At 43.0% G+C, this 13,153-nt stretch overlaps 1 protein-coding gene across 3 annotated transcripts in view; it reads right to left on the bottom strand.

Annotated features, from left to right (window-relative positions):
* The window catches only part of LOC124161596 (mucin-19), a 254,653-nt gene that overhangs the window by 10,112 nt on the left and 231,388 nt on the right, over positions 1–13,153 (bottom strand). For all 3 annotated transcript variants that reach the window (XM_046537980.1, XM_046537979.1, XM_046537981.1), the window contains one exon: positions 9,860–10,268. In XM_046537980.1, coding sequence (XP_046393936.1) covers positions 9,860–10,268 — 409 coding nt within the window. The remainder of the gene's footprint in view (positions 1–9,859; positions 10,269–13,153) is intronic.

The raw sequence follows: 13,153 nt of genomic DNA, 5'->3' as shown, positions 1-13,153 counted from the left end.
ATATCTTTATTTATAATCTGCTGCTGGAGGTAAGTACTCAACTTCTCTAAAATTAAATTCAGACAAACTTAAATAGTCACATTTTGAAGTAACACTTTATTAGATATCAGTATGTAATGTTTTTTCCTTTTAATTTCAGGAAGGAAGCCAAAGAGGCAAATGAATTGAGCGGCCATGCCTTAACAAGACTTTCATTTTTATGTTTAGGTATAATCATGAGTATATTTGTATTTAATAAATTTCTTTTATTTTCATATCTTATTGTCATTTATTGTGCTCCACGGCGTTAGCACTGAAACTTCATCAACAAAAACTATCGAGGTGGGCATATTTGTGGCAACTAGACAAATAGCACTGAAGTAAATTGTGGTGGTTTTTATGTTGAGTGCCCGTTGATGTGCAGAATAGGATTTGTCAATTTTTCTCATAGAACCTAAGGGCTTCGATAGCAATATTTTTAGTACCATAAACTTTGTTCATATTAAGGAAGTGGAACGTAACAAATTCAGTGAGTGTCTGTTAGGAATATGGTTTATCTTTCCTTAGACTAGTCAACATTCGAATGAGTGTAGTCGTTTTGGCCACTGTTATCTCTTAGCGGTTTTCTGATTGGATCAGGCAACCAATCTTCAAACACCTAAAAAGGGAACTATATATCTCTGCTAATTGGCCTATCTTGATTTAATTCTGCTTCTTGTTTTCAATAATATATACAGGGAATGCAATAGCCACATCAAGACTCAATTATTGATTCATGGACAGAGTATATTACAGTAAAAACTGTGCTATGGCAGCTGCACTGTGGCTGTGCTATGGCAACTGCACTATGACTGTGCTAAGGCAACTGTACTCTGACTGTGCTATGGCAACTCCACTGTGACTGTGCTATGACAACTCCACTGTGACTGTGCTATGACAACTGCACTCTGACCGTGCTATAACTGTACTGCGATGTTTCAATTCAAGTGCAGTTTAATTAGAGTCACAGTACAGCCCTTTTAGCACAGTTACAGTGCAGCTTTAGTACAGCCACAGCACAGATTTTTTTGTATGGGACGCCACGTTTTGCTTGTAATGTAATGGCAATTGTAAATACAGAAAGAGATACAAGAAGTGGTTGAAAAAGGGACGGTGGGGATGACCATGTGGTCAGTGGCGTAGCCAGGAATTTCGTTCAGAGGGGTCCAAAACCAGGGGGGGGGGGGGAAATTTTTGAAAAACAGGGTACTAAGTAATGGGTTTTAACCTAATTTGACCACTTTTCATAATCGAAAAAACTTCATTTGCTAAAGAAATATTTTTTAAATTCATGATTTTTCAATATTTTTTGAATATATAGAATTTTCTTCTATAAAGGAAAGTGCTTGTTTTTTTTTATATGTCGGGGGTGGGGGGGTCCGAACACCCAGGACTCTCCCCCCTGGCTACGCCACTGCATGTGGTTCAGAAAATGATGGGTCCATGAGCGATCACAATTCTGGTCCATGAAAACCTATCGGTGGAGCTATCACTCAAGAGGGACGGAAAAAATTACTGTGGGAAATGGGAATTACATCAACGCTCCCTCATCCGATCGAGTAAATACGTTACCATGGTCCCCAGTTCAAAATAATATGATGAACTTTATTCCTCCCCAAACTAATTCCAATAAATCAAATTCTCCGTACAAACACTAATTAAAACGGTATAAAAAACTGTTACACCCGCTGTTTTCCACTTCCGCATCAACGAAATATTCAACCGTAATCACAACGAAACTCGTGGAGCCGGTCCATAACTGAATGTCGGCCATAAATGAGTCGTCCTGGGTCGCACATGCGAATTGAGGCGGCCATGTTATAGATGGAGCGTTTAATCTGACCCTCGTGTTGTAAAATTACGACCGGTCCGAAAGCAATGCCGTCTTTAGGACCGCCATATATATATATATCGAGGGTGACTTCCCATCATCCAAGTGCCCAGGTCCAGCGCCAAATCAAACATCCTCAGGTGACTCCAGAGAATGCGTTAAGCGAGGACACGAGTTATAGAGAGTCCTCGCCGCTGCAGAGACCTCTGGATTCCACTCACACAACATTATAAGTCGAGTCGTCGCTGATACGCTTCCATTATTGGGATGGCGGAGTCTGCCATTGTAAAGGCCGCTATACACGGCGAATGATTTCATTCGCATGATAATTCAGCATGATCATGCGCATGATCGTTCACCGTGTATGACGGAACATTTCGCGAATGAACCGTCATGCGCATGATCATTCAGTGAAAATTAGAACATGTTCTATTTTGCTCGCATGATCCGGTGAATGATCACGTGATCATTCAGCATGATCATTCACCGTGTATAGCGGCCTTCAGGCTAGGGTTTAATGAGGACATGGGCAGAGGCCATATTTTTCGAGGTTTACTGAACGTATTAAGATCGTCGAACATTCAAAAAGATGTTTTCCGGAGGATGCATGAAACTAGGAAATGAACTACGAAAATTTGTGTAACAACTACGGGAATATTGTACATTGAGTGAAAACCCTGAAAATAATTTTATTGTTATTTATTTATGTAGTCATTAGAAATGTTCGTAGCTGACGAATCGTCCAATTCTCTCGATGATCAATTGCAAAATTGAAAATAAACAAGCTCCACACGTCTCGACGCTCACACAATCTACGGGGTAGGAAATAATGAATTACTCCATTTCACTACATTACCAGTGGCGCCGACTCTATGGGGCCTGAGGGGGCCCGAGCCCCCTCAAAAATTCGTTATGGGTGTGAGGAAAAAGTGTATCAGACTTGTCGATTTTCCCTGGAATGTCCAGATATCGAGATTCGAGTTGTCAGGGTTCTAATGTTGATCATATGAATCTTCTAAAATGCTAAAAAAAACTTAAAATTCACTACTTATAACATTTACCGGGGCTAGATACCCGGTTTGGGCCCCCCCAATATTGCTTGTAAGTCGGCATCCCTGTACATTACGTGCGGCAGTTTGCTGTTTTATTTCTGCTGAAGAATGATAGATGGCGTCTAGTCGACGCTAATGTTTTTTTATGAAGGCCCCGAAGCTGTGAAGCTAATTGTTTCGTTAATCCTTATTTATATTCATCGCTAACATTTATCCATAAAGTGGCCTTTAACCTAATACGGGCGCGGAAGAGTTTAGGGGGCTTCAGTACCCAGGGGCGCAGCTAGGAATTAAGGCTGGGGGGGGGGGTTTAGGTGCAACTAATACCGGGGTGTGTGGGGGTATGGAATACACACCAGGATATGCGGTAGGTGCGAGATTAATAAATTGCGGAATTTTTAAGGTAAATGGTTCAAAATCGTGAGTTATACGGCTTTCTGAGGGTTATTGAATTAATTCTTACACTATTCTAATAGCAATATCAATCCAATTAAGTAAAAATGGATTGAACATAAAATTTCTCTGAACTCTGGGGGGGTTATATCCCCCAAAACCCCCCCTCGCTACGCCACTGTCAGTAAGTGCCCCCCACTGAAGTTTTCCCCCAATGACACCTGCCCGCGACACATCCACTCAAGAGACGACAAGCCAAGGACACATCCTCTCACAATCTACCTTTCAATACGATTACTTTTCATATGGTTTGCAACCGAGTCACTGGTCAGTATTAATTATTTCCGCAAAAGCCCAAAACATTAAAATTTTTCGAAGCATCAGGCAGATTTCTGGAGCAAACATCGATGGAGACTAAACTACGACCACTTCATAAGACGGCAGGGAACGTGGGTTTCAGTTCAGACGCTCAACTGTGACTTTAACTTTCAGCATTCTTTCAACGAAATGTCTAGCTTAGTTATCGAAGTGGATACTTTTACGATGCGTGCGAATTCACCACAAAATGAACAGAGACAGAGACATGGGCAGAGGGGTTGGTGTGGTTTCTCGAATGTTGGCTTCCCGCCCGCTGAGCCCGAGTTCCTATCCCGACGGTGGCAGAGATTTTACAGAGACCGCCCGATCCCTGCTCGAGTGCTTGGTGGAGGACATTTCAAGGGGAGCAAGCACTCCGTCCGTCGGATGGGACGTTAAGCCGAGGTCCCTTTGGCGCTGAGGGCAAGCAAATCCGACGCCGAGTTTCTCTCCACCCATACCGTTCCCTCACGACGTGAATGGCCTCAGCTGTCGGTCGCCTACTCCAAATATAGCACCAATGTAATATATTGGGCAACCCGTGCACCACCAAAGCACCACGCGAAGCAAATTTCGGCCTCATCTTCGGATTATTGCGCAGCCGCCATTTTACCACCATTGTGACCACTTGAGTGACGCTGTTTCTCTCTGATGTGAGGCGAAAGTATCCAAAGAGGAGAGTAAACACGATGCGAATGCCGTCAATATGTGCGTGCCTGTGTAAATCAGTCTTTGCTTCGCGATTCCCGATGCTTCCCTTCGACTCTTTCCTAATATGGCAAAGTGCCCGCCTTATGCAGTGACACCGAAGCCACCATAAACGGGAAACGGAGAAGGCGCGTATCCACCACCTTGAAGGCTATCATCTCCATTGCACTGTCTCTCTCGCTTTCAGGAAGCAGACTAGATGAGCTCAGCCAAGATCACGATTCCCCGCGGCCAACTTTATGAAAAAATTCTACTTTGAACCAACACAGCCACCATCATGATTACTTGAATTTTTTTAATTATGAAAATACGTAAGACCAACGTTTAGAGACTTGATTTTTCCATAATCAAGGCTGTTATACAATGAGGTTGTTTATGGTGACATGAAAACCTTGATTATGGAAAAATTAATTTCCTAAACGTTGGTCTTACATGTTTTTTTAAAACTGTTAACTGGAAATTTGGAGACTAATATTCCAAGAAAAATCTAAGAACATAATGTCAGAGTTCATGAGGATAATTCGTTCAACATAATCACGCCATAAGGTCCGACAATAGGTTGACTACAACCATTTGTAACACGGACAATGCCAGCCTGAAGCCGCTCTATCCGGTGAAAAACTACGGAAAATTTGGTAAAGAGTAGAAGAATAGTACTGAGACTCTGGAAGAACGCATGTAGAAAAAAAGCTCAGCAAACTTCAGTCTCATGGAAAAATGCGATGAAAACACTAAAAAAAAAGAGGTATGGAGGACCAGACGTGATATCGGAGGAGGGCTGTGTCCGCATTTGCGCCTTCATTTTGAACTTTCGTCTCCATTGCAGAGCAGCCATCGGATGAGATGGGTTTACTTGGTGAGCAGGGGGATTTGCCTCCGGGCTACCCCTCCGCCAATTCTAAACCAGTCTTCCCGGTCCGCGGCGCCGATTCGCTAAGGACGGACACACTTCAATACACACACCACAGGGACGATTATGATGATCGCGATGATGATAAAAATTTCCCTGATGATTCGCCGTAACGGGGGAAAACCGGTCGAGGCCCGTTCATTAAATTGCGTGCGGAATTTTAAAGAGGCGACTTTATTATTACCTTTTTATCAATGCTGTGGTTCCAAGGTGTACTCAGCGCTTTCCGCGTTAACAATTTTCTACCTACACGCCCTAAAAACAGCGTCACCAACACCTCCCCACTCTTTGCCCATATGCCCTCCAGAGGCGCTGTCTACACGCCATCCAACCAGACTTAGAATGCTACGCTAATAGGGAATGGGGAACATGCACAATTTTTTAAAAGTAATATAATATGAAGGTTCCTACCTCAAATGTACTCACTGAAAATCTGGTGGATGAATGTTTTTAGCCGAGTTATGAGTCTTTAAAAATTAATCTTCATCGGCTGCTTGAAAATACGACGTCATCGGAGCGTGACGTCACGGCACGGTATCCACTGTTGACAGACTGTTGAAGTGGATAGAAAATCGATCTATGTAGGGGCTCAAACGCAAATTTGGCGAAAATAATTGATGTTTTTATTTCAATATCTTGCATTCAAGGCTATACCGCTCTACTCTCTTAGCGAAGTGAATAGTGTACCGTCCGATGACGTCAGGAGGCGTTTTAGGCCACGTGACTGCAAGCGATATTCGAGCACTTTTCCTCAGCATTCAATGACGTTTGTGGAATACTAGGAGAGTTTTGGCTGATATATTTGGACCCGTGAGAAAATTGTCTATTCAGTGAGACTTACTAGCATGATGAACAAATTTCATCCATGTTCCCCATTCCAATTGGCCAATGAATGCGATGTCGCCCACCGCACATTCAAAAGAATTCGCGAAATCGCCACTCGTGTCGCTGACGGCAGAACGGTCCGGATTTCACGGAGAAATAAGCCACAACTAGCACTATTAACCGAAATTTAGATTCGTGATGATATAATCTACCAAATTCGTACCACCATTCCTGGCTAGAGCAAATACTAAACAGAACAAATACAAAGAGAACAAATAGATCACTCTGTGCTCATCGCTGCGATGTTCACAATTTTTTAAAAGCGAGTGAAATGCGCCCTCAGTTGCATCAAAAAATCAAACTCGAAAGGGACGGACTGTCGGGGCCTCCTCTACGTACACGCGCAGTATTTGATCCTTGGCTTCAATGATAAACAACGAGGGACGTTTTTTTTCAACCTCCGATATCTCAGCAAGAACAACATACAAGCGACAGGCGGGTACTGCGCAGGTGGGGCAACTGCGCATCCTCCGCACCACACGCTCAAGTCATTTCTGATCTTAAGTTCTTAGTTTAAGGTTAGCAGCAATCCCATTAACTAAATTGCCTCCATTGATTCTCCCGCCCTGTGTGCACTGCGGAGCGGCAGCCAGAAAACTCGCCGAATGGCTTCAGCATTGACATGTCTTGACCATTATGCCGATGAAGAGAATTTTAATGTTACTGCAATTTGGATAGAGTGTGAAACATCACACCCATTCCCATTCAAAACAAAAGAGGAGACATGCTGGCTTCAGGAAGTGTTCTGATCCATGACAACAACCGTCATCTCAGCGCAGCCCAACTGCTCCTTGAGCAATTTGAATGGGATATCTTCGATAACCCGCCGTGCAATGTCGACATAGTGCCGTGTGACTTCCATCTTAACACTGAAGTGAGGAAGTGGCTCGGAGGAAAGGGTTTTCAAACCGGCTTTGAGCTTCATAACTAAGGCAAATTTCATTGGAGGTCACTGGCGGCAACATTCCATGAAGAAGATACTATAGTAAAACTTGTCCACAGGCACGACTAATACCTCAATTGCCGATGTGATTATGTCGAAAATATACCAAAAGTGTGCTCAACATTTAGCAATGAAATCACTCTTAATTTAATCACTCTCTTCGTCCTCTGTTCATCGGAGGTTGAAAAGAAACATCCCTCGTACCAGCGACGCCAACATTTTCACTAATATAATAATAAATTTTACTGATACAATACTAACATTTCGATCAAAATTTCTGAATTTATGACGAAAAAATAATATTTTTTGATAAGGAAGAGTTTCCGTTGCTTTCTGGATTAATTAGTGCGCGTGTCTTTAGTGTCACGACTTCAGTTTCGCCGGCGTTGCTGTCGGCTTCTTCAGGCCAGTGAAGTGAGCATTAAGAATTTCGGCCGACTTATACGGATCGCAGCAACCAATCACGACGAGCGCGACCCCAGCGGATGACGTCGGAATTCTCCAGCCTTACTCACGTCACACTGCATATGACCACCGAAAAAAAGCTTAAGAAGGCATTGTCATCTGGATCTGGTCTGCACTCAAAGTTTTAGGTTGTTAGCTAATCGGGAATTGGGCTGAATTTGAGTCTCGATATTTTTCCCGGAAGGACTAACAAACCAAGAGAAAATAGAGTGATATCATAAGAGCGTGGTGAAATGGCCACATTTATAGCGATAACACATGTTTTTTTAAATGTTTTCTTTCCCTTCACGGGGTTTCAGAGTTAGGTAAGTAGGATAGATATTGGATGATACATTTTTTATCTTTTATACCAAAGTTTATCTTTATATTAAAATAACACTGAGGGGTAAAAGAACAATTTCAAAGGACCATTAAATCAACAATATTTCTTTTTTCCGCGTTGGGTTGGATTATTTGTAATACACAATTAGGGAAGCATGGAGAGTATGACATGTACATAGATAGAAAACAATTTTGCTGATGTAACAATTTACGCAAAAATATTTACCCTAATAAAAATCGTTGAAATTTTTTTATCGGGTGGAAGTGGGGAAAACAACTAATTAAAGTTCGAAAAAGGCTATTCGGGCTTTCAGCCGGGTGGTCTCCCTCCATTCTGCCGACGTTTCGGAAAAAGAGTCGGGTTCCATCATCAGGGCTAATGGTGAGTGGATGAAGTTTGCCAGCTTATATAGTCTTCAATTGGTTGTAAGGTCTAACGCGATTGGCCGGGAGGCAGCCAATCTTGTTCTCCTAATTGCCGGTTTCGTAACATTACTTAGTGAATAGCCGTAAAAATAATAATAAGTAGAGATACGTGAAAGTCGCACTTTCATTTTTAAATGACCTTCCCTTCATTCCTGGCAACGACGCATTCCTATACGCAGACGACACTACCTTTAACGCCCAAGGTTCAAACCCGAGAACAACGGCTGAGCTGCTTCAAAGACAGATAGACTCCTATGAAGATTGGGCGGACTCACGGAAGCTAACTGCAAACCCGAATAAATGCATCCATATGACTTTTAGTCGGCGCCCAAAAGCCGGCACCGGCAATCCAATCTTCTACGGCAATAAAGAAATTAAAAGGAAAGAATCAACAACATTTTTAGGCGTAACCTTGGACAAAAAGCTAATCTGGAATCATCAAATAAATAACGCAATAGGAAAAACTAAAGCCGCTGCAGCAGCTCTTGGGCCATTGCTCCAGAAGAAATCGAAACTATCACTAAAAACTAAATGTCTCCTGTATAAAACCATGTTGAAACCGTTGTTAACATACGCATCCCCAGTCTGGCTGATGGCCTCAAAAACACATCCGTCAAGAATTCAAAAAACAGAAAATGTATTGCTAAGAAAGATGGTGGGCGCCCCGTGGTATATAAGAAACAAGGATTTGCGGAAAGATCTCAAGGTTACACCGATATTAACTGAATTAAAATCAAATCTTCATTAATTTAAAAAAACTCTGATACGCACAGGCAACGAAAAAATTGTAGATCTTTGGGACTATACTCCAGATCCAGGCTCCAGACATCGCACGCCAAACTCGGCCCTCATCCCAAACCACATCCCTTCCCCATAAATCAAAACAAACAGAAAAACTGAAAAACACAAAGACTATTAAATAGCAGAAACCAACCTTAAAGAAACCCACTGGAGACAGCCTGAAGGCTGGGGCTAGTGAAAAATAATTAAAACAGAAATTCCGGCGAGGCGAGGCGCACTTTCATTTTTATTTTATCGTGCTTTTAATAACAGTTTATCGCATTTTGTAGCGTCTATTTTTTATTTTCATAATTAGGTAGATGACGATAAAATGTAGTGAAGCACAGTTATATGACAATATACAGAATATTTTAAATAATTCAAAATATTTTAATAAATATGTTTTAGAACAATAATAAATTAAGGAATAAGACATATAGTGGCGGAGGTGCAGCTTGCCCGCGCCCACTTGTAGTTCGCGGCCACGTGGAGTCCCAGCCAACTAGCAGCTGGCCAGTCGCTCACATGCGGTGAGTGTCGGCGGAGCATTTAAACTGCGCTCGGCACAAAATGTACGAATTTTGCCGTCGAAAAGTCAATTTTTTGTAAAAATATAATAAAAGTCCAGTCATCGCATCTATGTCGCATTTATTTGCGCACATCGCATTTGCGATTTTCACGCATTTCTAATAATAAGAAATTAAAGTGGTCAATGAAAGAACACCGAGGATCATCACGATTGTTTGTTGATGTTTCGCGAACGCACTCACCCCCGCAGATGACGTCGGCGAGGTTGGTCTGCACGGCCTGGTGCGTGATGTGCCCCTCGCGCACCGTCTCCATTTCCCCGTGCACCTTGGCCATCGCCTCGTCCATCGACATGAGCATGCTGCGCGTCGACGGCGTCGGCCCGTTCAGACTCGTCTCCGGGCACGGCAAGTTGTACCGGCTGCTGCCGCCATTGCCACCGCTGGGTGCAGTGGCGTTGCTGGTGCTGGGCGGTGCGGGGGTGCTGGTGGGTGCGAACGAGGAGGAGGAGCAGATGGAGGGGCGTGGGGAGGAGCGCTTGGAGTGCCGGATGGAGGGGGAGGGACAGTCGCCCGGCATCACCATGCCGACGGTCGAGCGACGCTTGCTCTCCGGGGTGACCACGAAGTAGCCGTTGGCCGTCTGGTACACCTGGTCGCCGAGACAAAAGAGACGAGGATTAACGGGTTGATACCATGGAAACAACAGCGACATTTCGGGGAAAAGAAATTGTAACAAAGACGATGGGATTACATGAGACTTTTGCGACATCACGGCTTGCAACAGGGGCTGATGAAAATATGCATTCGATAATGGGAAAAAGAAAAACGTTGCGAATGTCAATAGGTAAGACAATTTATCGTGACGTGGCCTGATGATTATGCAACGTGCTGAAACTTGGGTCGCAATATATTTTCTCACTCAATGAAATTCGCAAAGGTTGTCATTCTTCAGTCACGGAGAAATTTCACAAAATAAACCCTGAAACCGATCGTTTTGATAAGTTCGATAGATTTCGATGATAGTTTTTTTCTGCTACGTCAGAATGACGGGCGAATAAAGTTTTAAAAAATGGATATTAAAATAAATTACCTGGCGCAATTAGGTAGAACTTTGGTCTTATACATACCGAAGAATATCTGTTGACAGTAAATTTCTTTTCCCTCGGAGAAAGCAACACATCAGTTCGATTAATCAACAAAATTTAAATCATCATCGCAGGTCAACATACACAAGATAAGTTCAACGCAGCTCTCCACCCAACTCTCTTGCCACCTTATCTTTCCACTCCAACGTATTTACACGTCATTCTCATTTTTCTTCAACTATTCCGTAAATTTTATTCCTTTTCGGTTCCTGCCGCCTTCTTGGCCTTCGACTATTGTCTTCATCAGGCCATCATGTCGATTAGGTTATTCCGTCTGCTTATTAAGGTTTTCATGAGGCTTCTCTTCTCTCCTACCCTTCTTAGGACTTCCTCGTTACTAACTCGCTCGATCTATTTGATCCTCATCATTCTTCTGTAGCACCACATTTCGAAGGCCTCTATCCTTGCTTTCTCCGCCGCGGTCATTCTCAATCATAGACTGATTAAAGGGGGGGGGGAGGGGCACGGGGTCACGAGCCCCCTCCAGGCGCCGAACAAAAAGACAAGATTTTTTATACGTTATCATCAAGTTCGTTTTGTTTTGTGTATTAAGGATCCTCAATAATTTAATTTCATTTTATTAAATTTCAAATTAAAATAAAGAGAATATTCCGTGCAGTAATTGTTGTTCGTTGTATTTAATCTCAAATATGAGATTACCGTCTGCCTGTCAGACCCTTATCCCCAGATCCCCCTCCTCATACCCCCCACCCCCCAGAAATAGATCCTGAATCCGCCCTTGTTCTCAATGCCTCACTTCCGTAGAAAAACGAACTCCAAATGGTTGACAAGATTCAATCTTTTTTAGGCATTAAAATTTCTTTCAATGAAGATCAAAATGTATCATTTAATTTTGACTCTTCGCCCGGGTACAGTTACAGCCCCGGAAATGAGAGCCAGGGTGTGCCCGCGCGGATTCGCTCCTCAAGCCAAGCACCCGAGTCCTATACGTCTTACACGCCACGACCTCGGGAGGAGATGAAGGGAAGCACAGGGGCGCTGCGATTTAAGGGCCTGCCTCCAGGGCAGGTGCGGAGGAAGGGAAATATCGGAATAAGGTACCCCGCGCTGTCGCCACGGCGACGCGTTCTAGCACATGCGAAACAGAATTTACTGTACCCTGAGTATTGGTTGATCTCCCGATGTAGAGAATAGTCCACATATTTTTCTCTATATCATTATGTTTAAGCTCAGCCGATGCCCTGACGACGCTTTTCAAATGACGTGATACATTGACATACAGGCGGTTTTCTTACTTAATAATAATTTGACCAAGCCCTCAAGAGTATCACGCAAGAAATATGAATAAAGAATAATTAAATAGATCTGAAAGATATTTAATTTTGCATACATATTTATGGGAAGCACATCTTAGGATATTATCTCTTTAATTTTATTTTAGATTTCATATTTTTGAATGTATCAGAAGACCACGGTCATGCGGTTTTTTCTACGGATATCGAGGAATGAATGCGAGACTGAAGATAAAAAAAGTAGGTTCGTAAAAAAAATGAGCAGGTAGAGATATTCAACAATTCGGGCAGCAAATTAGAGGAAAACGGACACAGCAGTAAAGACATTACGAAGACTATAGCGTTTGCAAAGGAACTTGAAGGAGTTTATGAGACGATAGTCACGTATGAGTTTAAAAAAAGGCTAGGGAAGACTCGGCTCTGGAGTTAAGCTCTTTACAGTGCGGAAACATGGACACTTGGAAAGGAGGACGAGAGAAGACAGGAGGCGTTCGAGATGTGGGCGAGGAGGAGAATGGAGAAGGTGAAGTGGATGGAGAGGAGGAGAAACGACGAAGTGCTGGACATGGTGGGTGAGGAGAGAGAGCTCTTTTAGAGGAGATTCATAGGAGACGTAAGGCTTGGATGGAGCGAGTACTGAGCGGGGAGGGGATGTTGAAAACGGTGTTCGAGGGTAGAAGAATAGGAAGAGAATAGGATTCAAAGACAGAATGAAATGGAATAGGCCTTTTTGTGAATTGAAGAGGGAAGCCCATGTTGGGATGGGACACAGGCCGAGGTAATTTGAAATAGGCTCAATGTAAACCTACCTTAGTCGGAAGAACATTTTAAACAATAATTACATTCTTCTTCCACGCGTGCTACTTCCGTGTCCTAAGCCACGGTTACGTGCCCTAGCGAACGTCACATTCCGGGCTGGTTGGTGCGGAGAGGAAGCTTCATATTAGATTAGATGTTTCGGATGGAGCGAGCATTAAGCGAAAAGTGGACGTAAAAAAGTGTGTTAGAGGGAAGAATGTTGGGTAAAGAGGGAGATGTTTCCAAGACAATATATTTAAACATTTACCAGTTGAATTTATCGCGATGCACACTTGATATGCTTTATAGATTTCATTTGGATTAAGTATCATCAGTAA

This window comes from Ischnura elegans, chromosome 6 (assembly GCF_921293095.1).
Source record: "Ischnura elegans chromosome 6, ioIscEleg1.1, whole genome shotgun sequence".
Taxonomy (NCBI): Eukaryota; Metazoa; Arthropoda; class Insecta; order Odonata; family Coenagrionidae; genus Ischnura; species Ischnura elegans.
Note: the sequence above shows the minus strand (reverse complement) of the source record. Positions and strands in the feature narration are given on the sequence as shown.